The sequence below is a fragment of the Watersipora subatra genome, chromosome 8 (assembly GCF_963576615.1).
Source record: "Watersipora subatra chromosome 8, tzWatSuba1.1, whole genome shotgun sequence".
Lineage (NCBI taxonomy): Eukaryota > Metazoa > Bryozoa > Gymnolaemata > Cheilostomatida > Watersiporidae > Watersipora > Watersipora subatra.
Genome location: NC_088715.1, coordinates 43,482,582 through 43,506,933, shown reverse-complemented (window position 1 = coordinate 43,506,933; position 24,352 = coordinate 43,482,582). Strand labels below are relative to the sequence as shown.

The 24,352-nt window shown below is 34.8% G+C and overlaps 2 protein-coding genes across 3 annotated transcripts in view; one reads left to right on the top strand and one right to left on the bottom strand.

Annotated features, from left to right (window-relative positions):
* The window catches only part of LOC137401388 (tripeptidyl-peptidase 2-like), a 58,279-nt gene extending 49,297 nt beyond the window's left edge, over positions 1 to 8,982 (top strand). For both annotated transcript variants that reach the window (XM_068087713.1, XM_068087714.1), the window contains 6 exons: positions 767 to 909; positions 1,317 to 1,480; positions 1,763 to 1,910; positions 5,970 to 6,144; positions 7,171 to 7,290; positions 8,421 to 8,982. In XM_068087713.1, the coding sequence (XP_067943814.1) occupies positions 767 to 909; positions 1,317 to 1,480; positions 1,763 to 1,910; positions 5,970 to 6,144; positions 7,171 to 7,290; positions 8,421 to 8,510 (840 nt within the window). In that variant the 3' untranslated portion in view covers positions 8,511 to 8,982. The remainder of the gene's footprint in view (positions 1 to 766; positions 910 to 1,316; positions 1,481 to 1,762; positions 1,911 to 5,969; positions 6,145 to 7,170; positions 7,291 to 8,420) is intronic.
* An 8,197-nt stretch (positions 8,983 to 17,179) lies between these two features.
* Positions 17,180 to 21,820, bottom strand: LOC137402604 (fucolectin-1-like). Its single transcript, XM_068089109.1, has 3 exons — positions 21,616 to 21,820; positions 18,482 to 18,673; positions 17,180 to 17,418 (listed from the first exon to the last, which is right to left on the bottom strand). The coding sequence occupies exons 1-3, from the start codon at positions 21,818 to 21,820 to the stop codon at positions 17,180 to 17,182; spliced, it is 636 nt and encodes a 211-aa protein (XP_067945210.1).
* Positions 21,821 to 24,352: the final 2,532 nt, after the last annotated feature.

Genomic DNA, 24,352 nt, shown 5'->3' with positions numbered 1-24,352 from the left:
TGAGTCACGCTAGACAAAGTCACTAAAATATTGTAAGGACATAAGAATAGCTGCTTACAGAAACAAAGCAATCTAGAGTAAACAATTGTAGCTGATTACAGATAAGAAAACTATATTTGTTTGTAAAATTTGGCTTTGCATAAATATGTACTGTAGATAAGCTTGTACCCTGTATTACCTGCTGTATCAATTAGATGAACGATAGAGGAGGCGTTCTCTCACTTGCATCGTCGAGTTAATTATAGAATCTAAAATTGGTCCTCTCAAATTTCCATGACCACTTTGATACTATTGTTGTTTGTCTTGTCCAAAATTATGTACAGGAGGCTCAAGGAGGGGTTGTCGATGAGGTGATAACAATTTGAAGCGTTTTCTAGCTCTGATTTTGTCTTGCTTGAATGATTGTTCCTATTTGGTTGTTTAATTATCGATTTTCATGTTCTGCTTGTTCCACATAACAAATTAGCTGCTAGTAGTACAGTTACAGCTAGTAGTACAGTTACAGTTAATAAAACAGTTACAGCTAGTAGTACAGTTACAGTTAATAAAACAGTTACGGCTAGTAGTACAGTTACAGCTAGTAGTACAGTTGCAGCTAGTAGTACAGTTACAGCTAGTAGTACAGTTACAGCTAGTAGTACAGTTACAGCTAGTAGTACAGTTGCAGCTAGTAGTACAGTTACAGCTAGTAGTACAGTTACAGCTAGTAGTATAGTTACAGCTAGTAGTATAGTTCTAGTAGTAGTACTAGTACTTTCTATTTTAGGCTAACCAAAAGTTGCAGTACATACTTAGTGAGTCGTGTAGCCTCGTGTCCAATGATGATAAAGAGAAAGTGACAGAAGAAAAGGATAAGCTCACAGAATACAAGGAAGCTAAGGCAAAAGTCGATGCACAATTTATTCCTAAGTGAGCTAATGCTTTATCAGTTTTTCAAGGATTTTGTGATGTTTTATCTCTTCTTTTTCATCATATGCTTGTTTTTTATGTTTGTTTTCTAGTTATCTTATTTCTAGTTATCCTATTTCTAGTTATCCTATTTCTAGTGTTCCTATTTCTAGTTATTTCAGGAAAGCTGAACCATTTTGTCTCTTGCTTTTTGAATTCGATGTGTTACAAACCTTTTTTCTCAGGTTTTTTCAATATTGTTAGCTCGGTCCTATTACCTTAATTGATTTCTTGTAATAGTTTGTCCTTTTCATGCTTTCGGGGTGAGTGACTTTACTTGTCTTTCCAACAAATGGGAGTTGTTAATCAAATTAAACTTAAACGAAAAAAAATAATCTATTAAACATTTATTGTATCGTTTCAACTAGGCTGGCTATTGATGAAGCTCTGAAGCTGTACAGAGAGGTCAGTGGCTCTTATGGTTATGAAAAACTCTCCCTTCACCTTGCCATGCTCAGCACTCTACAGAAGGAAATATCTACCACTCTGGTCAATACGCAGTCGGATAGTGTGGAAGCTAGCAAACAGTTAGGTCTGTGTTCTCTAGTCTTCTTTGTATGTTGTAACCCACTAGCTAGAATACTAGTGCATTTGTTGGTCAATCGGAGTGACGTTACTGCTTTCCTTGGTTCTCTTTTTGGTTCCTTTGCTCCGTTCTCTTTGCTCCGTTCTCTTTGCTTTCTGTTGACCGAGATGGTCACCTTTATCGACCACGTGTAGCTTTGATGTTAAGAACAAGTGTTTGAATTTATTCATCAGGTGTAGTCGGTTATAGACTTACTTTATGACACTGGTCTCGTCTGCTGCCTTGCAGGTGTTACTCCCCTCGTAGATTACGTGAAAGAGTTTTTTGGCATATCGAATGCCATTCTCGGGGATGATGATAAGGTCAACAAGTCCGAATTGATCGCATTTTTTGGCCTCAAGAATGATGACAGCGATGGTGCCGTGACGAGAAAAGGGTTAGTGCAATCAATTTTGTTTTGTTACTACTACCTTCTGTCAATTTCATTCAAATTAGAGTTCTTTTTAGGATTTTCATACTAGAAAGTGGAATATGTAAAAGTTTAAAGTGAGGTGTTTTGGCACAAGTGGTTCCCTCGCATTTAGCCTTGAGAAATTAATTGTCTCCTTCACATTGTCTAATTCACATTGCTAATTGTCTCTTGCCTCGCTTGTCTAAATGCTTGAGTCTGTTTATTCTTATTCCTCTAGGCTGATCCAGATAACTCTTTCATTGCAGTTTAGCAAAGATGTAATTAATCTTTAGAAAGTTTGATACTTGGTACATAACATATGCCAACATTTCTTACTATAATTAAAAAAGGTATTGATTCAATTGCCAGAAGATGGAATGTGAGTGATCAGTAAATTCTTTCCTACAAGATGGACTAGTTTTGTCAAGTGTAAATAGTGGTAAAATTATTTTTATGTTTAAAAGTTTGAGATTAAAACATTGCAAGTTTGCCATGAAATATTTCTCTTTATTCCATTTTCCCTAGAACCATTTGTTACAACTATAATAACAGTCACCATCCGAATCATCAGATTCACTGCTCTTTTTATTAGTAAATGAGGGCTGAACGATTTGCAGCATCCTATGCACGAAGGTCAGACGTAATTTTTCACAATCGGCGTCAATCTTGACCATAAAAGCACTTAATCAAACAATTATGTTTTATATTACTCGTTTTGAAGCAAGCGCCATAATTGGTCAGATGAAATGTCGTTTTGTTTATTTATTTTTATTTATGCTGCTCATGAGGAAAATCAAGTGCAAATTGCTGTTCTCAGACTTATAAGGTTGTTTTATACAGAATGCCAACAATGAATTAGTTGGAAAGTGATGTTGAATGGTGATCAACAGCTTAACACCGTAGTGCCCATAGTGGCATATATGTCGCAGAATATTCTGGAAGCTCTCGACCCATAGATAAGCACATGGAGGCAAAGCTTTTTGTCACTATAATCCTTCTGTTATGCTATCAACACATGCAAACTAGTTTTGATTGGCTACTTGAAGCCATGTGACTTGGTAGCCATTTTGGATTTCTTGTTCTCCATTTTGTGAAGTTTAATGCCATACTGCTGAAACATCAAGGAAAAAACATTATAACTGGTAAGTTTGCAACATATTACTTTTTATAATTGTGTTCAAGTATGTCTGTTCTTCAGATGTAGCCATTATTTTTTTGTTTTTTCACAGTTTGAACAAATTTAGAGAGAAATATTTTTATGTGACACATGTGTCACATTGGGCATTTAGTGTCATTTACTATTCAACACACTGAAATCTGTTTGGCTCAATCAGTTACTGGAATGTTTGCATTTTTTTCCTATATTAGGCTTCCATATCTTTTTTTAATCACTTAGATTTAATTATTATACCTTTATACCTGGCTGGTCAGCAAACAGTGTGCCCTAATGGCAATACAGTTATCAAAAAATCACATTTCTCAATAACAGAGAAATTTTGCTGCTGAAAATGTTGAGCCAAGACATGCATTCATACATATATGTATTAGAAATAGGTAATTTCACATGTCTATGTTTATTCTTGTAGATCTACTACTGTAAAATAGCAACAACTTGACAATAATGGCTTCTCATAAGAAACATGTTAGAGTGGAAAACATACTTGATATGATTGATGCGGATGACAGCGATTTAGAAACATTTGATAATGAAAGCGATTCAGATGAAGACTGGACTCCAAATTCACAGGTGAATAAAAGCCAACAAGTTTTACTATAAAATACGTATTTTTGAGTTTATTTTTGCATCAGGCACTTGGTAGACTGCAAGTTTTTCAATATTTGGTGTAACAACTATATACATAGCATATATATTGAAATTGTAGAACGGCGTTCAATACAATAGTGAGAGTGACAGCAGCAGCGACGATGAACCCCTTATACATTTGGTTCCACAGTCTGCTTCTACATCCAGAAATAGTAAGCCAACTTATCGCTGGAAGAAGCAAAAATTTTGTCCACCTTCAGCAGACTTCAAAGTTTCACCACTGCAGCCTGATGAAAATCAACATCTACTCACACCTTATGAGTACTTTCAGAAGTTTGTAACACCTGACATGATAAGTAGCCTCGCAGAAAATACTAACTTGTATAGTGTTCAAAAAACCAGAAAGTGTGCCAATACTACAGTGAAAGAACTCGAACAGATGGTGGGAATGTTTTTTCAAATGGGACTAGTGAGAATGGCTAGCGTGCGGTAATACTGGGAATCTGAAAGTTCATATGAGCCAGTCAGTGGTGTCATGTCAAGGAATAGGTTTGAACTACTCTGTACCATGATTCACTTTATCAATAATGCATCAATAGATGACCAAGCAAAGCGAGAAGACAAATTGTGGAAAATTCGACCTTGGCTAAACGCTATGAGGAAGCAGTGTCTAGAAATTGTCCCAGAAGAACATTCATCAGTTGATGAAATGATGTGTCAGTATAGAGGAATTAGAAGTCCTATACGACAGTATATAAAAAGCAAGCCTCACCCATGGGGGTTCAAAATATGGGCAAGGGCTAACAGTAGCGGACTGCTGAGTGATTTTGATGTCTATCAAGGTGGCGATGGAACTCGGACAGAATTAGGTCAGGGAGGTGATGTCGTTGCTAAGCTCACATCAACTTTACCAAAACGTCAAAATTATAAGGTGTATGCTGACAATCTGTTTACTAGTATACCTTTACTAAGAAAACTTGCAGATGATGGAATATACTACACTGGTACTGTCAGACAAAACAGGCTTCCAGGAATCAGCATGGCCGATGAATCAGATCTAAGAAAGAAAGGTCGTGGTTCGTATGATTACCGAGTAGATGAAGAGAGTAACATTGCTGCAGTTGGATGGTATGACAACCGAGCTGTGACAATGTTGTCCACTACTACTTGCTTAGATCCAATACAAACAACTAAGAGATGGGACAAAAAGCAGAAGGAGTTGGATGTACCCATGCCAGCTGTGATCAGAGACTATAACCAACACATGGGTGGCGTAGCCTTGCTAGATTCATTCTTGGCAAAATATAGGTTTCGCATAAAATCAAGAAGGTGGTACATCTACTTGTTTTGGCACATGCTTTCTGTTGGTCTTGTAAATGCATGGCTCATGCACAGAAGAGACCACAAACTGTTGAATCTACCAAAAAATGAGTTGTTGCCACAGCGTAAGTTTCAGAGCTATGTAGCCTCAGCATTAGTTCTTGTCAACGCAAGCAAAAAAAGAAGTCTTCCTGCCTCGTCTCTACTGCCATTATCAAAACAACAAATTACCAACCTGCCATCCATTGATATTCGCAAAGATAAAGTCAGTCACTGTCCAACCAAAGCTGAAAAGCGTTGAAGGTGTCGACTTTGTGAAGTCAATGCAACCACCACAGTGTGCAGCAAATGTGGTGTTCGCCTATGTTTTGTGGATGATAGGAATTGTTTCATGAACTTTCATAACTGAAATGTAATTTGATCAGACTGCTTCCATAATATGATAACATTTTAATTTTTTATTATTCTTATTGAATATAATTTGTAAGCAATTAATCAATAAAGTACAGTATGTACGTCACGGATTGATGCGATATTGTTTAATGCCTAATGTGACGCATATGTCACGAAATCTCAGACCATAGCAAAAACTTGAAATTGAAAAAAATAACTTTTGAGATAGAATTAGGCATGATAATTGAGTCAAAAAATAGTAAAGTTATTCAAATAAAACATTTAATTCACAGCCTGGGCACTACGGGGTTAAGGTTCTATGTACCCTTACCCCATGGGTCTAATGATTTCAGTCGTGTATGAAAATGTACTTGTCAACCCCATTACAGCGATAACTTTTGTTCACTGCTGGCTACTCGATGTTGCTTACAGTTACTTTGCCATCAATGTGCGGCTGAAGACAATATCTATGATATCCACTTTTTAAATATCATTTTATTGCTGAGGAGTAATGTTGTTCTTATTCTGTTTGGATAATTTTCTAGTAAAACTTTGGGTGGTTGCAGGGAGATGACGAAGAGAAAAAAGGAGCTAATTGAAGCGTATGCTTCTCATATATCTGTGATGGCTGACATAATTACATTTCCTAACGACCTTGAATTAGAAGGCCTTGTCTCTGTTCCTCTTCTGCAAAATAGCTGGAAAGAGATGATTAGATTTGTTGACCCTACTGATAAGATGGTATGGTTGCACTCTAGTGGTTTCATTTTGCCATTTATTTCACTTCTAGCAATGATAATTGCTAAAGCCTGGTTCTTATATACGTCGCAAAGCACCGGCAACAGCACCGCTGGCTATTAGCTGTGAAATTGGAACCTACGCATCGGGTACTGCCGAGGACCGTCGGTAGTTGCCGGCGGCATCGCAGTAGTTTAGCGCTGTTCAATTTTCGCAAAAGGTGCAGGTAAAACCATCCCGAAATGCGCTGTACAAGTGAAGATCATAATTATAGAAACGGCATCGCGAGCGAACATTTTATTTGATTCCGCGATTATGTGTAGCGATGCAGCTTATATATGAACAGATGCCGCCGAGGCTAGCATCGCAAGCGTTTTGCTGTGCAAGTTACTGCCGGAGTCCCGCAATCGATATGGGAACCAGGCTTAAGAGATTATATATTTCATGCTTTTACTCTCATTCTTATTAGAAGAGTTCTCAAGTTAGTAAGATACTCCAGCCTTCATAGCAGCCATTTGGGGATGCCTTGGCTCCACCTTTCGATAATTTCATAATAACTTTCGACTCTTCTGTTCTAGTAGCTCTACTGAATGTGTACATACTCGGTGCTGCAGATTATTCAGAACAGCGTTCTGTAGAATAGAACTTATCATTGCCTTTCATCTTTCCTTATGTTCGTATGGCGATGGCAATGGTGAAATAGCTCTTGAGCAATTTTTTGATTAGCATATGATTCCCTAGTTATTAATTTTAAATTCAAACCCCTAGCAGCTTGTGAACCCTTCGTTTTTTTAATTCTTAATATGTTTACTCGCCCCTAAAAGGTTCTTTTAAGCAATTAGAGCTCACTTGGCACAATGAGTTGGACGGTTTTCGGTGCATCTTCTTAAATCGCTTTTTCTACTTACCCCAACATAAAACCTTCAGTACTGACACTTCACGACCAATACTGCAATGTTATCTTTTCCCTAGCATATATTTCATTATCAGTTGAGCGCATGTCATGGGTTCAACTTTGGTTTTCTATAGGTAGGCAAGGCATACGTGAAGTACTGCAGAGCTAACGGCTGTTCCTCTCTGGCAGCAGTTCAACTAATGAAGGTGCTGGACCAAAACAAAGAGAAGTCTTCTGAAGAACTGCTGATAGAGGTGAGAACTGCAGTTCATCACTTCGGTTTCAAATTATTAAAAATGCTGGTATATCATATGGACTTTGGTTGTCATCCCTTCCCTTTTCAACAAATTCAAATCAGGTTTAACTTGTCAGGTGGCAGTTTGTAAATCAGTACATACAGTCAACTGACAAGCGCACAAGCTGAAACTGCCCTGTCATGACACCAGCCGAGAAATGTCTATATACTGAGTTTTTTAAGTATGTATTGGTTGAGTCTTGCATTACAGGTAGAATATGATTCGGTGAACATAAAGAGTTCATTGTAATTTGCAAGCTAATTTTGTGACCTCTAGACAAAAGATGCCATTTAACATTCTTTGCCTCGTCAGTAAAAGTAGCTGACGGACTAAAGTACCCCTAAAACCAGTAAATTGTAAAAATGGTGGTTCTTTTTGTCTCCTGATGATTGCCCAAGCTATAACCAAGTCGTAGTATGAAACAGTTTTAGTAAAACCGACCTACTTACTATATATGTATATTGACTTAGTGAGGAACGGGTGGATTCAGATCAACTGATGTATCGCTGCTCCCTTAAGCTTGAAATTTAGGTTGTGACAATCTAATAGGAGAGTGCCCTAGCAGAAAATAACTCTAACAGGAAATAATTTTAACAGGAAATAATTCTAACAGTATGTAGTTTTACCAGATAATTCCAGCTCTAACAGAAAAAACTCTGGTTTGCTGACCTGATTTCAGAACTAGAAAGAAGCATTTAATAATTGTGATAAACATATCTGAGGTAGTGTCAACGCAGGCTTGTACTGTAACCATTATAACATGGATTGTTGTTCTTTTCCATCATAGGCACTCGTCACTTCATGCAGAAAATAGATGAAATTGGCTCACTTTAAATAGTCCAAAACAATTGAACAAATGATTTTTGTCTTGTGTTTATGTTTGATTGGTTTTCCACGATCTACATTTTTTGACAGTCATGCATAAGTTGATAGCAAACCAACAATGTACATCGCATTGATAAAACATCAAACATAAAGTACAAACTGTACGGTAGCAGTTGTCATGTAACAGTTTTCTTAGAATGTGTAGACATATTCGTTGTTACTCCTTTTTTAACACTCAACTCTAATTATTGCCTTGATTTTAGGTCATCGGAGGCCTCAACTGGCAGCATGTACTCAAGTACCTCAAGGACTGGATGTCTGTCAAGTACCCTCCCGCCTTTTTGCCTTTCTAGTTATCCATCACGTGTCTCAGCCCTATCCTTTAGCGATCGGCTGATCGGCAATCTATGTTCACATTGTGCATTTTTCCTCTTCTTTCTTCGGTAGTTAAAACTCAATGAAGGTTTTTTTAGTTGTATTAGTAAAGCTGGAGCCAGAGTAATGAATACTGGTGGTTACCATTGTCTTTTTTCCATAACTAATCACTACCTCAGTTCTTAATGGCTTAGTGTCTATACCCCTCCCCTCCTAGTATTAGCAGCTCATCAACTTTATATGGTCAGCCTTCATGTTTTATGGTTCATAGAAAACTTGTAATGTCTTTACAAAATTGTGCCTCATTTTAAAGTTTCTCTATTGCTGTATGTACACTGATATTCATCTCGGCCATCAGTAAAAGGCTTTGGCAGATAATTGTTAATTGTATGGACAAATTGATGTGTGAACAAGGTAGAATGATCTCAAATATATGTGAATAAAGGTATGGCTATGGTACCAGTTGGTGAACTAAGAATGTAATGCATAGCAAATATTAGCTCTGTTAAGGCTTTCAGTTTGCAAAAAATGATTAAGCAGCAACATCCTTTAAAAATGTCCAATTTGACAATAGGTATTTTCCAAAATCCAAACTAAATCCAAATGAAATTTTAAACATGATCGTTGTTTGCACAGGGGCTAGGGAAACGTTGGAGCTTTTGGTTTGAGTATAGGTTGCATAGACACATCTTTCTAGCTTGGTCTTCCTTTGTGGGCGTCACTTGTTTATTGTGCTGTAATTAATCCAATATTTAGTAAAATTTTATGTTCGCCTCCAAGAATAAGTCTGTTGAGAAGACTATTGACAATATCTATAATGATGTTTACAACCATTTAACGACGCTTACCTGTTGCAATTCCATAATATCCTTAAAAGCAGGCAAATGTTAACCTCCACGCTAGTGTATTTGTGTAAGTAGGAAAACAGTACTCATTTTTATTGTATTATTTCTATTATTTTGTTTCAGGTGTAAGAGTGTTCCACATTCAAATATACTGTTGTGTGTAGTACATATAATAGTTTGAGAAGATGTATTGGGTTGGGTTAGGGCACTTTTAAGAGTTGCAATGGTGTACACCTGTTTCCTTTATTTTCAATGAGAAATAACTATTTGGCTTGAAAGTTATGTAAAATATGAGCTTTGCTCTGGAATAAAGGAAGAGAGCTGTTCCAGAGCTTTGCTCTGGAACTCGTATCTCAAGGCATCAATGTATTTGTTGCAAATTTGTACATCTTACCATCATTTCTTGAAGGTAACATGCATTTTTCTAAATGAAAAACTTTAAAATGACTTTGTAAAATAGTGTCGTTGCAGCAAGTTTAGATACTTCACTATGTATCAGTGCTGCCGTTTCAGGAGTAGAGCTCTGCTGACTAAAGTGGAGCTTTACCAACTTTAGGAGCTCATGTAGTACATTCACAAATTCACCTGCTGGAACTGAGCCAGATCGCAAAGGATAAACGCATTTGAATGGGTTTTTCACAAGTAAGAAATACTCTCAATACATAATAATCATGATAAAAGCAGCCCTTTCTAAGCCAATCAAGCTTTTAATTTCGACCTCCCAAGATGCATGTGTCACTAAGAAATATGATGTCGTATCATGCCATATCGTTGAGTTGTTTCACTGTGACACCTAGCTTTAGAGACACTAGTTCTACTACTGTGAGTGGAGATATACAGTACAAAGCCTGTGAGTGGAGATATACAGTGCAAAGCCTGTGAGTGGAGATATGCAGTACAAAGCCTGTGAGTGGAGCTATACAGTACAAAGCCTGTGAGATGAGATATACAGTACAAAACCTGTGAGTGGAGATATACAGTACAAAGCCTGTGAGTGGAGATATACAGTACAAATCAGATCAGGGTACTCTTGTAGCCAGCTTCACCAGCTACATAGAATAGTAAATAATGCTTTATTTAAAATTTAACAAAGTTCGGAGTAATGCAAAATTCGATAAGCATTTGGTATGCATAAGTATTAGTTGATACCAAGTTGGAGTCTAGTGGCAAACAAGAGACAATCATAGACAAGTGCTTTTACTGACGACTGCAAACTTGCTAGATAGAAAACTTGCTAGCCATCGCTTAGTTTTTGATGTCGTCAGAATTTTAAGCTAACGATATCCAATTTAGTAAACTTGACAGCTTATGAAAAGATTTGCTTAATATTGCATCAAATATCTTGTCGTGTATAAAATAGATGTGAGAGGTAGCAGGATTATTGCAACAGTAGTCAGACGAAAAAAGATTGTAAACAGCTAGGAGGAGATCTTCACTATACAAGTAGCTGGTACACTATAACTAGGAAGTAGTTTCAATGATTATTAGGCCCTATCATTAAAGGCCGGCTCACACTACATTGCCGTTTGTCAGCATTTCCCTTTCGGCATTCAGCGTCCATCATGTGAAACGTGAATTGATGGCATCGATGAAGCATCGCAGACACGTCGGGAAAGTTTGCAGCTGTCAAACTTTCTCGATATTTCACCGAGCATTGGCGACCGCCTTTAAAATGTGAATCATTTTGACGATGGTAGTTCGCGGTCACGGATAGAGTGGTTGATTCACACTATTTAAGATAGCCGCTGCGGGACAAGTATTTGATTTGAGCACTCAAAAACAGAGGTTTTTCGCGAAAATTTAACAAGATGAATGAAAACACTACATCATGGAGTATTTCCCGATGCAAACGCGGGTGGTTATGGGACAGTGGGAACATGGTTATTATCAACGATCACCGAAGTATTGTGGCATCAGCGCCAAAATACGGCGGTATAGTGTGACCCAGCTCTAAAGAATGGTACAGCCTCGTCATCACCCATGGTCAAGCAACTATAACAGGTACAAAACCGTAACATCAAACCACCTTGGGAAGGTTCAGCACCATACAGTAAGTCAAGTTCGCTTGAAAGTAAACAGTGCTCAATAGACGGTAAAAGCCAACAATAATAGAGTAAACCCCAACGAGCCTAATTCCGGATATACTTACATATACAGTGTAATTACCTTCTCTAGAATGGCATAGCCTGCAGACATACTGCTCATGGTAGACAACTCGCAATTGATTATACATGGATATTCCGTGATGAAGTATAGTCTCATTGAAGATACTATGTTGATTCTATGGAATAGGTTCTTTCTTTTGTTTAGGAAACTACAATCATAGTAAACTTTCCATCATAGTTAAAGAGTAAACATAAATCTGGTACCAATATTTAGAGAATGAAAGGCAATGTCGTACATAGAACACCAAACTTATTGTCAGGCTTTTTATCTGAGACAATACCAAGTAACATTGACTTTAGCCACACTTTAGAAAGAGAGTAGTGCAAATTTTCTTGGCAGAAAAAACTCAGCAATGAAGTGCTTAGATTAGTAGTTGTTTTGTACTCAGTTGCACAAGTTTAGTTGAGTCAGAGCTAATAATTAGAACTATTGTACAGGAAACTGCCGGTTTATTCTACGCTCCGCAAGACAGTCTAGCAATAACATGGAGTGATGAACTCTAGTGGTATATACCGTAAAACCTCTAAGTCAACGCCATGGCGCTCTATTTTTTAACCCTCCTTCTATTGTGGCAGTCAATGAGAGGTGGCGTTCAAAAAGAGGCTGGCAGTTTATTTGTAAAATAGGTCGTCAGAATATTTAGAAGATAAATTTTGTTCTTTTATGAGCGTAACGAATGTTGTCTATATTTTGCCACTTTTTGTTGCAGCAATATTTTAAACCTTTTGGATGCTATGAATCCGCTAATTTACTTCCAACTTGTCAAAAATCTCTTAATAAAATGCATCGAGAAACAGATAAATATCTCTACCAGTTTATACATGTATATATTGTTTGCAATTAACCTGCGATGATATTAAAGCCTGTGTCCTACGTTGCAATTTGTTCGGACTTTCAATTTTTATTTCATTCCAAATTTGAAGACATTTTTATATTATATCTATATTTGCTGATGCTGCATAAAAGTATATTGTGCCTATTGATATGTTTACTACAGTTTGCAGCCAAAACTACCTTTTATGTGCAATAGAAGAGGAGTTTTAAGGGTCGCTCATTTGTAAGATCAGATTACCGTATTGATGTTATCAAATAATAAACTGTAAATCTACAAATTTATAATTTAAAAAATGTATAATATAATTTATAATAAATTATAACTTATAATATATTTATATAATCGATCAAACGCTACAAATATATATTTATGAACAAGTTAAACAAACTAACCACACATACATTACTTGCAGAAACAAAAGCTTGTGTTTGTAAAACAAATATTTGCATCGTTTACTAGGATGGCTGTGTTCTGATTGTTGCCTTTATGGAATGAACATCTTTTGATTTTCCAAACCCTTCACAATGTTTTCTGAGCTAAACTTGTCATCTGCCCTACTAAAATAGACCATAATAGCATCTAAACATTTTTTGGTGGAGCAAACACTTTACGCGTTTCATTTAACACTAAGGCATAATGCAACGGATAAAAGTTTTGCTTACTAAATGTAGCCTTCGGACTAAAACTATTATCATAAATGTAGACCGTTCTTTTTACACAGGTTCTTCGAAGTATATTCATTCTTAAACCATAGGTTGGGGAAACGACAAAAATGTTGTTTATCGGTTCTGTAGGGAAATGAATTTTATGTCGCTTTCGGTAGCTATTTAGAAAGCTGCAGCCTAGTAACAATAAACAAAGGATGTAAATGCTAGTAAGAGTTAAATATTGTCTACAAGATATTGATCAATGACTTAGAATATAAAATGATCATCTGAAAGGCGTTGCTTTGTGCTAAAAGCAAAAGAAGTAGCAGTTCCTTCAAAAGAATGGAAGTCGGAAAAAACAGTCAACATACAGCTCGACGTTCAAAACAAAAAATAAAGATTTATTTGATCCCGCGATCGCTAGGGATCTTTTGTTCGATCAATGCAGATGATGATAGTGATTTAAACTTTGAAAACTTTGAATATACAAAGAAAAGTGATCGCTATGGTAGCTCGAACGATGACGATGCTACTGGTGTTGGCTACGCCCTGGCATTAGACTCTGCTAAAGGGTATGCTTCCAAGCACTTCATACATGGTCAATTGTACATATTCATAGCTTTTTGTAGTAGTACACTTGGAATAGAATGTTTATGTACAAAAAAGCTATCATTAATATATATAAATTTTAGTTTGAGCTATGGTATGTTCATAGAATACCGATTTTATTGAGTTTTTAAAAATAAATTACACGATTTGCAGTTGTTTTTGCGGGGCTTTACCCAGCCAAAGGGTTAATATACATTTACTTCAAAGTATCAATAGGGCAATAAAAAGGAACTATAATTAGCGTGAAACAGTTATTAGTTGTTTCAGTCTATGGTGCCTTTTAAAGTATTAACACAAACAACGAAAAGCTTTAGAGTTGGACAATGAGAGAATTGAATGTTTTTGACTTAAACGATTATTTTTTATTACAAGTTTGTTGGTACTTGAATACTGATAACTTGGTATTATGGGTTCATAAAGGTCAAATATTGCAAAAGTGGTAATAAATAAAGGTGGTTTTCAATTAGAAAGTGGCGCTCTATTTTTCTACCCTTCTCTCATAATGGCAGTTTAATAGAGGGGGCGCTCAAATACAGGTTTTTTGGTATATTTAAATAATAAATAATTCATGTTGAGCTATTTGAAAAAGTGGCAATAAACTACATGTAAGCATGCAGAGAGTGTCCGCGCACAACTCTGCCCTAATGACAGGTTTGCGGTCCTTGTATAACTTTTCCTTTTTTAGACTTCGGTCCTTTTTCTTTGTTCTGCGTTTATTCTCCTATCACAGTCTTCTCAATCCTTTAAACATCCTCAACCTGTGACTGAGCTTTCTCTGGTGATAATAGGACCTGGCCCGTAATCAGGGTAATCAAGACCTCAGTCTTCAAGGCCCTGGTACCCGGTAATCATGGTGACCAGTACCTCAGTCTACAAGGCGCTGGTACCCGTTAACCCAGGAGACCAGGACCTCAGTCTCCAAGGCCCTGGTTCCCCTCTGACTGCCACAACAACATTAGGCAATAGATGAATTTACACAGTTTGTCCTACAGAAACATAAATAAATCTACCAGCAGGCATTCAAAAGTATTATAGATATTTGTAACTACCCTGTATATGACATGATGCAACATTGCAATAAGCTCTGAGAATCTGTTCAAGTTATTATACTGCTTTGTTGCATTTATTCAACTATTTGTGTTGATGTCATCTGTTCAACATGTAAAATTATTCATTTTTATACTACCATTGTTTTCAAAAATTCATGTTTATTTGTACCCGAATAATCCAACACTAAGTTGTTAATGAGTAAAGATTTTATTAAATTACAAACTGCAGTTTGAGTGTGAACACTAAAATATATTTGATTAGCAGTAAGTTGTAAGTAACTCATCTACAAGTTAAGGAGCAGTAAGCTAGAGCGATATAAAAGTATATGAGTGTAACTAACTACTATAACTAGTCCCGCCTTTGAATCACAAAATAGTTCTGAACGTAAGTAAATATCCTGTTTTTAAGGTTCAACCGATGAATAAATAAAATATAAGAATGCATGCAGCCAAGTTATTACAAAAGAATTGTATAGAATAACTACAGCTAATACTAACTAAACTTATTTCAACAATGATTCAAAGAATGGTGCTTAGACCAGCAACATGCAAGTGGGTTCTAAACAAAACTTGTCATATCTTAAATGAGTAATAGCTATCATGAGCAAGTGTCATCACTAGAAGAATATGAGGTTGGTTACTCATTTTGTTCATGTATTAATCAAGGTAAAAAAGCTGACATTTAGCATTCTAAAACTGTTAAATACAATTAAATGTAATGCTAAGCTGAGTGTATCAAGAAACTATACTGTAATGTTTATTTTTGTTATGAATTATAATGTTGCTCTTTTCTCTTGGCTTCTATCCTCGCTTCCATTTATCTTCAGTTATTGTCTCCTAAACATTAACTGGGAGCTGGTTATAAACGAAATTGAGTTACATATTTATATCAAGTTTTGTGAGCCAACCAACTTTGACTTTGGTTTAAAGCTAGTTTATTTCTACAACCATTGACAGGCCAAGCTTGAATCAATCACAGATTCAAAAGGTGTCAAAATACAAATCATATAGTCATATTCATGCTACGCCAAAAAGTATTTACACTCCATGCAGGTGCAATTATTGACTGCAGTAATGTTGAATAAGCTTTCTCACAATCTCTGTCACACACTTGAGGGTGTTCTAATAACTAAAATTACTGTAGAGTTTAGACAGTCAACTATTTAACATTACCTAAGTGGTTATACACATGAACCTTTCGAGATACTCTTTTGTATATGGTCACACACGCACGCACATTTGCGCACACCTACACAACGTTTTATGTCACATGTTACGAGACTATTATTAATGTCAACTAAACATCTTTTTTAAACAGTTTTATGGTATAATATGTTTGTTTTATGCTACCCATTACTTATTTGTTCATATTTTGTAAAAATAGTTTGGAGGTTTTCTATTAATTATAAACGTAATCTATAACATGTTGGATATTAGTCACTTTAAAATTATCATGTCATCTATAATACCAATTTTTGACATACTTGTACTTTGATCAGTTTGAGCCGAACATTGTTTTTGATGAAGTAAAACAAAAAGTGGAAGTAAATATAGGCGCTCTGGAACTAGCAGCGTCAAACTAAATTATTAAGTTGGGAGCACACCCAAGTTTACAAATTAGTGAAACTAACGTTCACTAGACATTGCACGCTATTTACCGATATTTTATAGACTTACTAGCATTATCGATGTTTTTGTTGTTTTTACCTAAGTGAATGTTCCTAGACTGACACAGACCAGAGTGGTTGTAAAAAGTTTGTTCTATTCATGATAATGTATGGTATTAATATTAACATTTGTTTGCTGTTCAATATTGGGTTTATCACCTATCTCTCTCTCTCTCTCTCTACATCTCTCTCTACATCTCTCTCTCTCTACATCTCTCTCTCTCTACATCTCTCTCTCTCTCTCTCTCTCTCTCTCTCTCTCTACATCTCTCTCTCTCTACATCTCTCTCTCTCTACATCTCTCTCTCTCTCTACATCTCTCTCTCTCTCTCTCTCTCTACATCTCTCTCTCTCTCTCTCTACATCTCTCTCTCTCTACATCTCTCTCTCTCTCTCTCTCTCTCTCTCTCTACATCTCTCTCTACATCTCTCTCTCTCTCTACATCTCTCTCTCTCTCTCTCTACATCTCTCTCTCTCTACATCTCTCTCTCTACATCTCTCTCTACATCTCTTTTTTTGATAGTAAATCTTTGCCACATTTTTACAACAAATGGAACAAAACACATTTAAAATCAAGTACTGGATGATCTGCATTTGACTTTATGATTATTGGGACCATATACAAGGTCAGCTATAGCAAATCATGCAAAAATTGCTAACTCTTTTTGCAAATTTCATTATATATACTTAAAAGAATTGACTGTCCTGGCATCAGTAACACAAGTAACACAACACTTTTCTGATTAAACTAATTTAATACAATAAGTTTTTGTTGCTGTTGCAAGTACTAACATAGTAACATCAGTTAGTGATGTCATTGCACAGTTTTTACAAAACAGCGTATACCTCAATCTCATACAAGGTCATTTCATCTGTAATCATGAACTGAATCTGAACGAGCTGACCATTAATCGGTGACATACATTTAATCACGGTGTAATATCGGTCTAGTTGCCCATTATGGCCACCGCAGAAGTTTGCTGCTTTGTCCGTGCTGTAGAATAAAACTGTGGGATCATTAGCAACCGTGACAGTGGCATTGGCTGCGCGCTCGTACAAATGGCTACCTAAAAATAGTCAAGAAAGCAGAAGTTTAGAAAGTATTTCAAAGTAGTTTTGTTGTTGAACTGCCTACAAAGTCAGAGATGGTAAATGAGTGCATCTTTTTAAAAACGATTTGAATATTCTATATACATATTTTCCAGCTACAGCTATTTAAATCTTCAAATAAAGATTTAAACAGCTATAGCTAGAAAATTAACTATTCAGCCTTACCAATTCAGTTACATGAGCTTCATGTATTCATTAGACAATATATGTCACTATACGGAAGCAAATACAATACTTCTCTCCGTCATGACGTAATGTGATGTCAGAATGTCATGAGAAGCAGTAGCTCTTATTAGTAAGCTTACTCAAATTAACTATTAGCAATGTGCTTGGCTGATAGCAAGTGGCTGACAACTCTCATTATCTCTCATTGTTTATAAGCTGATTTTTAATACTTGAGTAACACTGAGTAGCACCGCTAGTATTTTTTATTTACGGTTTAGCTGCGGTAGGTAGCACCGCAGCTAACCCGTAAATCTTTTACTTTTGCCAAAATAAAGCTTTAGGATCATTGGTTGTAAGGATTGTTGCTGTGAAAGTAAAGTAGCATAAAAATTGTGTTGAAAATCTATAAAAAGTATGTTTACCAATTGATAAAAAAATTTAAAATTTCTATACATTGCCGCGATAAATGCTCGGGCTATACAAATTTGACTGATACTGATTGGTTATCAGTAACCAATCAACAGTTGATATGAAATAAAATTTCCAAAATAGCCTTTCCTATTGGCCAAATTTAAATGGGGCTAGAAATCAAAGTGGAATATTTTAAATTACAAGTTTTCCACTACAAAAACTTCATAAAATGTAATATCCTCACACTCTAACAAATATGAAGATTTATCTTTCTTTAACACAATTTTTTCAGTTTTATTGTATGCGGTGCCAGCTACTAATCTGCATTTTATTTTTAGAGTAGCATTTATAAAAATAGAATTGCATTATATTCATTTTTTAAGGATTTTTTAGGTTCAGGTTCAGTTTAGAGTCATTGTACAGTAGTTCAACCTACAAACTTACTTCTATTTAGAATGTTGACACCCCAAATGCAATATTTCTCCAGCAAGTCTACTCGCCACCAAGGATTTGTTTCGCTCTTTGTAGCAAGAAGTGAAAAGTTAACATCATTTTCTGGTGGTTGGTATACTCCGTCTACACCATTCTCAGCTCCAAATTTACTCTCGAATGTACTAATCATTTTTGCTGGTTTTCCTGAAACAAATAATTTTCATTAAACGATCAATGAGTTTTTTTTCTATGTGTCTACATGTTTAAAAGTATACAAATACATGTAATTGCCAATGACCTACTATATATACATGAACATATACCTAAAACTATGCTGATTTTTAAGAAAACTGTGCTGAATTTGAGCGGATATGTATGTTGCTTTACCAAGTGATTTGATCAATAAAGTATTTACTTTGCTCGGAGAATCCTACAACAATTTATTTAATACCGTATAATAGAGTTTACTGACATTGAGACATTCTAAAATTGAAAGTTGAAGTCTGACCTTTTAAAAAAATCTAAGAGAAATGTAAAAAAATAGTATTGTGAACATGAGTTTGATTATTGAACCACTTAAAAAATTGAACAACTCTTCAGTTATTCATGTTGCTTCATGTAATATGATTATTTTGTGAGTCTAAATAACTCTCAGTATTCATTTGGAGAAGATATAAATATTATAAATAAAAACATTTTATTGGGCAGACCATAATCATCTTCATAAAAAAAGTCTCACAAATGGTGCTGAAACAAATCAATAAATAAAAATATACTGTCATTTCGTGTCATAAAATGAAAACCAAATATTTATACAAAGAGGAGTTGAAACTATAAAGTTTAGGTATACATCTTTGTTTCCCTAAAAGAAACATAACGGATTATTTCAAACTATATACAAAAGTTTGATGATAGTAAGACATTCTAAAATTAAAAACTCAATCTCGAGTTTGTCAAAAAATCTAAGGGAACTGTAAATAATTGTCTTGTAAAAATGTACTTGCTAATTGAATTATTTTAGAAAATTGAACATCTTGTCAGTTATTCATTTTGCTTTCTGTAGGATAATTATTTTGAGTCTGAAAAACCCTCAGTATCTATATGGATAAGCTATAAAAATTATATATAAATACATTTTATTGGGCAGTCTGTAATCATCTTTATAGAAAAAATGTCTCACAAACACTGCCAAGGAAAGTCAATAAATAAAAAAGTATTGCCAAGTTGTGTCATGAATGAAAAATCAAATAGTTATACCAGGAAAAGTTGATACTATAAAGTTTAGATATACATCTTTGTTCTTATACAGTTCATCTGTTGAAAAAAGACTACGTCAATTAGCAATACAATTGTCCGCATCATTGGCTTAGTAGATAATAGAATCATCCAACAGTGGATATCTGGTACTTGAAAATCGAAACATATCAGTTGTATATGCAAAAGTTATATACCCACTATGTATTCTGAATTTAACAATGTTGGTAAGGTAAGTTAACCTATCTGGCAGTAGGAGAACATCCATTATTCTAAACATAAGCAAATATGGTACAAAACCTAATGGTATTATTTATAAATTGCACAAAAAATGTGAAACAGTCTGCTATCAAATAAATAACTTATCTAATAGAGAATTTCAAAAAAAGTTTGGGTACCCATGAGTTCTGTAAATGAGTTGACAATAAATAAATTGTGAGTAAAACTGTTTGACAGTATAATGGAAACGCTAAATGAGAGTTTATTTTTTAATCTAATATGAATGATATGCTTTGTATCTACAATCCTAAATTAATAAACAAACATTTTTTTGCTGACATAAAATAATTGTTTGTCACTTTTGTTTGTAAGTAATAAAATTTAAAGCAATTAATAGCTTTTTTAAAATTCTTAACAAGGTAAAGAATTTTTAATAGTAATCTCGAAGTAGTTATTTTCCTATCGATTCAAAGTGTGTTACCGTCTTGCGATACATTGCGCATTACAACACACACTTTATTGCTAGTGTAACATTTAACAAATGGGAACCATAAATATTTTATGATTTATTTTAGAGCCCCTCAAATTATTGAACAAGAATATTGATCAATACTAATAGACTTGGCAGTCCCGTGAGAGATCATTGTGCGTAATCATTATATGCATAATGGATTCACAAAGCGTCAACAAATTAATTATTCACATGATTATGAAAAGATGACGTTCCACTGTAATCTTGACGGTTATCAATACTGAGCTCTATCTGCTGCCATTGTTGAAGCGATCAACACAATAGAAGTTTGTACCTTCGGCTATAACTGTTACAGTAGCCTGTGCGGTTACTATTATAAATGAGAGTGAGGGGAGACAACTCAATGAGCCCAATAAAGGTATCAAAAAGAGTGTCGCATATGCATCTATGATTAGACAGATAAGCTTTCTACAATGTATATGAAACTTCAATGGTCTTACTACCTAGGCGTAATTCATGTCAAAATAGTCTTACTATGTTGGTGTAATTCATGTCAAGATTCTTGGGAAATTTTAACGACATACTTTAACAGGTGTCTGTGTACCAACTAACGGGTCAAATGTTATTAGAACATCATAAAAATGTTCACTAGCTTTTAGTTATCTTGTTTTCTGAATACTCCAGTACCAATTTATCCTTCCCCTGTACATAGGCTCATTTTATGCCAATTAGCTTGGCTGATGAAATAGTCAATAAGGTTATAGTAATCTCAACCTAACCAATGACATGGTTAGGTTGAGAGTTTTTACTGCAATCGAGAACGAATTCTTTCATTACAGGCAAAGCACTTCACTACAAACAGCTTATACATAAGCCTCAAAAGAGTATCAGCTAGTTTGGGTATCGTTCATTCATAAATAACAAATTAGTTGGATGCTGATAAAGTTGACAAGCAAATATTTATATTTTGCTTCATCACCGGCATTGATCAGATCAAAAAGGACCGTGTCAAAATATTTCATAGTATTATTTTGTGATTTTGGCACTTATTTTTACTTTATATGAAATGTATAGTACCTTTAATCTATTAAGTTTCATGTAGTTTTTTCCAATGAATGTAATAATAAAGCATATATGGCAGATGAAACGGATTCAAAAAAAGGAAAGGCAGCATGCTATTTAAACAACCACATGCTCTTACCTCTTGCTACACTGTTGTCAAGATAAATCACATATGCTTCAGCTGAGTCAATGCTTCCTGCTTCTGCCAAAAATCCTGTCTCTGATGCGTTTATAAAGTGACAACCCAACGAATCCTTGTGTACAAAACCTTGACAATGAGATGCGGCTTGACATTCAGTAGCACATTCAATTGGTGATCGTCCAATAGCTGGTATCTCTTTCATTGGTGTGTCTTTCGAGATGGCTGTTCTTTTGTATCTTACTTCACACGCTGAACTGATCAGGGTGATGCAACAACACATCAACACGAAATGCCCTACAAATGATGCTTTAATATGACATACTGAAAGTATAATACATGAGAGGCAATATAATATCATGCATGATAATATTCTGCAATATAATGCAATACTTTGTAATGCAACGGCGTAAAACATGTGTAAATTAATACATTTTGTTATATACAAATATACCTAAACTATTGTTGAACATAAATCTGTCATTAGTTGAGATTTTGTGGGGTGCATGGTGATTAGGTCTTCCAGGCTTACTTCATAATATAAAATATGGTTAAGTGAAAAATAAACTATATTGCAATAAAATACAATATATGTAATATAATAAAACACTATATAATATAAAACATATTATAATAAAATAAAATTTATTTATGGAATAATACAATAGCAAGGAGGTTCAAGCAGAAGAGGTGCCATGCACAATTCTTCCTTTGTTTTTGGAGTTTGCTTTCCATGATTTGCTTGTGCTAATGCCTTCGAATATCGACACACTTTTAAATCATTAATGATGCAATGTTTTTAGATGGGGTGTTCATTCTCTAAAGTTTAGTTAGTAAATTGGGTTTTTCAGATTTGTTAGTGCAGTTGCATTGCACTGGCAAACTATTGCGAATGTACTGAATGACTTATTTGTACACATTGTGTGGTCTGTGCATTCAGGCAGAATAAACTGCCATGTCTTTTGGTATATCTACTATAAGGTTCTTGGCTTTCTTACTAAACATGGGTATATACAACTATTGATTCCATAGCCTCAAAGTGAAACAGACTTGAAATGAAAAGTAGCCAGACTCATTACTATATCTTGTTTGTTTAGCTAAGGAACAATACAATATTAAATTAGTACCTAAATGTTTATTTTGTAGCATTTTGAACCAATTATTAGCAGCAAACAATTATACATATGCAAAACAGTAGTAGAGATTCTATCATAATTACTCAAACTATTAATTCATTGCTATAATCCACCTTTACAAACAAATAAATAGACTTTTAAAAGTTATATTGAAAAGTGAATCGGAACAGGTTGATGTGATATCGGTACCCTGAGGCAAATTGTTTACACCGATTTAGTTAAATTTTACATGCCAAGTGTAGATGTTATAAAGAGTGAACAATTTTCGAATATTGTAATTGTAAACTCATCCTATCAAAGGCAAACATTCATCAGTGACATCTTTGTAAAGAAGTGATTCATGCAAAACTAACAGCATGCAGTTTTAGATTAATTTTATCTTTTGCGTTGAATCATAAATGCTCTTTGCAAATATTTCTGGTTCTCATTGTATACGGGATTTACAATAATTAGGCTGCTGATTTTAATTAAAGTTTAATTGCAATTTGTTTTAAATCAAGTTCGTCTTTCCAAAAATTTTCCAATTTTTCCATTTCATATCATTATAAAAATATGTTTTTGAAAGTATATAAAGTTTCACTTTTTTCCATGTTCTTTCATTGCACTTTCTTAAAAAAGTAGACACCTTTAAACTTATGCCACCATTAAATACAATCATTGTGAAATCTACAAACAAATTTGCAAAATAAAGATCTTCTTCAACTTATCTTATCATTTGACACTAAAATAATGTTGATATGTGGTAAGCTGTTGAGTTTACATGCAAATAAAAAAAACATTAGAAGTTGTTAGGCGAGTAACCAATAAACAACATTGATATGCGTGTTTTATTGTGCACTAGCCCAGGTAGAAAGGTTATATAGAATGGATGGCAAATCACAAAAGCAAGTTTAAAGAGAGATCTAAAAAACTATAAGTTTGAAATATGGAAATCACCTTGTAAAACGGTTGTTGTAGGTTGAAGTAGCATTTTGTATGTATAAACGCAAAGTGATATAGAAATTAAGATAGTCAGTCTTTGTGCTTGTTCAACTGATTCAACTCGGCTGCAATCTCCGACTGATTGAATAGAAAACAATTATTCCTACACTGAGGGTTGTTTGTGTTGCTAGGAATTCATTGATGAAAATGCATTCAAAAGGATATACAGTTGTACCTCGACACATGAACCTAATGCGTTTTAGGGCTGAGCTCATATATCAACGAGCTTGTATCTCAATGCAACGCTTGTTATATATTGTGACTAAATTCAAAATAATATGTTCCAATATTGAAAAAAATTCCTAAAAAACATGGTATGATGGTCAAAAACATATTTTCAATTGTCAGTTATTACCTATTATGACACCGAACAAAACAATTAAATACTTAGTGTTCATGATCGGCAATAAAAGATAACATCAATTCTTACATTTTATTGCAATATGGAATTTTGTGAGTTTCGGGACCATTTTATTGTGCGAGGTTTTTACCTTCGAAACAAACAAAGTGGCTAACAGATGTGTGAGATAGACTTTAAAGCAAGGAGTTCGGTACATTAGACCATTATGATGCTATGTACATGTAACATAAAACAAAGTGTAAAGTCAACATAATTGAAT